General features: G+C 38.4%; 1 protein-coding gene across 1 annotated transcript in view; it reads right to left on the reverse strand.

Moving 5' to 3' along the window:
- SNX25 (sorting nexin 25) overlaps nucleotides 1-3,092 on the reverse strand; it is a 90,233-nt gene that overhangs the window by 3,392 nt on the left and 83,749 nt on the right. The window contains exon 16 of the mRNA XM_023514904.1: nucleotides 1,286-1,352. Within this exon, the coding sequence (XP_023370672.1) occupies nucleotides 1,286-1,352 (67 nt within the window). The remainder of the gene's footprint in view (nucleotides 1-1,285; nucleotides 1,353-3,092) is intronic.

Raw genomic sequence — 3,092 nt, forward strand, 5'->3', positions numbered from 1 at the left:
AAATAGAAACAAGGAAAGTACACATGATTTGCTGAAACTGAAAAGGAAAATGCGGCCATTTTTAAAATTTTTTCACCTAAGCCCTTAGACTAACAGAAGGCCATTTTTCTGATAAATACAAAAACCTGTGTTACTAAGGAAATTATTTTCAAAAAAATATTAGAAATCTTTTTTTGACCACAAAGAAAACATACTCTACCTGTAAATCAATAAAAAAATAATTTTTACAATGTTTCATATAAAAATGTATCAGCTTTGACAAAAACTATCAGATTTTCCTAAGTGAAAGGGTTAACATAACTTCACATTAAAATTTAGTTATACAAAAATGATTTTCAGAAGGTGACTCAATTATTTCTATTCTGCTGGAAATCATCATGCTTATTACCTCTTGAAGAATTGTAGGTATACATTACTATTCAAAAGACCTTAATAAATGATAGCAGTTGTAGATTGCAGGCACAGACCAGAAGCTAGGTTGGGTCTCCCAACCAGTCTGGTGACCTCAGACAAGTCACCTTCCTCTGTTAGGTCCTGTTTCCTAATCTGTTTAATAAGCTGCTTCCCACTCCAACAGAATGAGGAGTTTGACTGAGTTTTAAGACTCCTTTCAGGCCTGAACCTATCTAAATAATTGTTTGACTTCTCCTGACTGCATATTTTACAGTTATAAAAGATTCCAGTAATTTCTTGGAAACTAATAGTAACTGAAGACGAGTTCTTGATAACAGACCCAGGGCTTTTACAAATGAATGACCAAAATGTGGATTACTCTTTATGGAGGAATGACCAAAATGTGGATTACTCTCTGACACCATCAGAACACTGAAAGATCTAGGTACATACATGTTTTTATGTATATGAATAGTGTCACAGGTTAAGACTGTACATATGGCTTATAACGGTGCTGTATCCTAGAGACACACATTATGGACACTTAGATATTAACTAACAAGGAGCCTTAAACTGATTTCCACATGTGACGTAAAAACACTAAACCCCTGATACTAAAACTAGTTGTCACGATCAAAAGGGGACTTAATAGAACATAACCTTCTGGTCCTTGTCAGCCAGAATGCTGGGCCTAGCAGATGCTTTCATCACCTAATTTACCACGTGGGAGAGATTCTTTTAGTAATCTGCTTCCCTATCCAATCTTAGAATCACATTGGAAACAAAAAGAGAAAGTACTTTCAGTAAAGTCACTGGCTACTGTTATAAGGTAATTTGACTATTAAGGCAAAGAGCAAGGTATTGATCCAAATACTAATTTTAAACAACTCACTTGTTGATGGTTCTTCCAAAGGTGACCTGAACAAGGGCAATTAACGTTCTTCTCACCCATTTAAACACTAAAATATAAATCAGAGGAAAACTTTTTAATCACAAGGTATCATAATTATGACATTTTTATAGCTGCACAAAGCTTAAATCTCATTACTTAACCCAATCTGAGTCCTGACATTGTTGAGGCTATAGTATCTGTGGAATTTACACTGAGGTTAGCAAACTTCCTCTCAGGAAAGCTGTTCTCCCCAAGCTTTCAGTTTTTAGCTAAGCAACTAATTAGGTGAAACCAAAGTATGCACAGCTTTCTAATGCCTCAACAACAGCTGTGCTAGCAAGTGGAAATGACACTTCGCTTCACATGCCCCTGGGCTACTGACATGTTTTCCACTCACAGACAATGTAGTTCCCATTTTAGATTTCTGTCTGGCTTAATGAACCCAATTTTTGAACACACTGTTCTGAATGAGAAACATCTGTAGTCAAACGCTGAAAAATATTTTGAAATATAAATGAACTGCTGCATCTAACTGCTCCCATTTGAATGCTAGTTTGTAGATCATCCTGTGCTTTTATACTGTCATGTGTTCAGAGGAGGAAAGAAACTGCAGAGAGCTGGGATCCTGAATGAGATGTGAATTCAGAGACCTTCTGTGTCACCGCTGAGAACTGCAGGTGTAGACTACCTTCTCTGAAGAACCTCTGTTTCCTTGTCTAGATAAGGACAGTATCATCAAGTCCTTTCCTTTGCTCTGTGGGTCCTTTTGTGTGTGAAAAGCTTTGTGACAAGTTCTAGAGATCCAAACTTTCATTAACACAAAGACACATTTTTACACTAGAGAATATGAACTTTTAAACCAAGAGAGGCAAAAAACTATAGTGAGGACATTTTAGGTCAGAAATTGGAAGCTAAACCAATTTATCGTGTACATCTCCACCTCCATCCATTGAAATGTTTGGTTACATGAAGAAATAAAGTCCAACGGGGCTGTAATGGAGCTGAGAGTTCAAGCCTCCTGCACCCCAATAAAAAAATCTTAAAGGAGCAAATTCACAATTGTCTGTATAGGGAAGCTGTACAAATAAAAGTCAGTACACAACAGAGACTTGGTACTAGATTTTAAAACATTCTAAAGTCACATTTAACTTTTAAATAGATTAAAATATCCAGATAGAGTAGCATTAATCCTTCTGGTGAAGTCAAGTCTCAGAAGTCAGAACCATATCTCAAAAATGCCTTTAACTTTTTGACAGATTTTCTTGGGACACTGCTAAGCATATTCACTTTGAGCTGGGCTGAGCAGGTCTGTCAGTGATGATAACGTCACTCTAGAGAGGTAGCCCCCTACCCAGAGGATCTGCGGACCGACGCAACTCCAGGAAGGATGCCTAACAGCCAAGTGCTTATTAAAAAGGGGGGGGAGGGGAGCTGTATTACTGGTCCCTTTTTTGTATACTGAATTACAGCCAAAACCGAAATGGATTTTGCTACAAATTCTCCCCCATCACGACAGCCCCTTACTCTTATCACTTTTTCCTACCCTTCCCCAGCCCCGAGCCCTGCAAAGTAGCCCCATCTCTTCCTAAAGGCTCATTTGATCAAAGCTACAGAGGCAGCAGCAGCTGTACTGAGATCTTAATGATGGCAAATGCACCACCTCTCATAATACACGAGGTTCTATTTATTCCTCTCTGAAATGTCACCAGCAAAACCAGACACGCTCCAAGCAGGAACATGGTAGAGGACATACATGCTGTAGAGATGAGATTAGGAGCCCTGCTCTGTCCCCAGCTGTCCCTGCCTC

This window comes from Otolemur garnettii, unplaced genomic scaffold, assembly GCF_000181295.1.
Source record: "Otolemur garnettii isolate 467f Iridium unplaced genomic scaffold, OtoGar3 scaffold00061, whole genome shotgun sequence".
In the NCBI taxonomy this organism is placed as follows: Eukaryota; Metazoa; Chordata; class Mammalia; order Primates; family Galagidae; genus Otolemur; species Otolemur garnettii.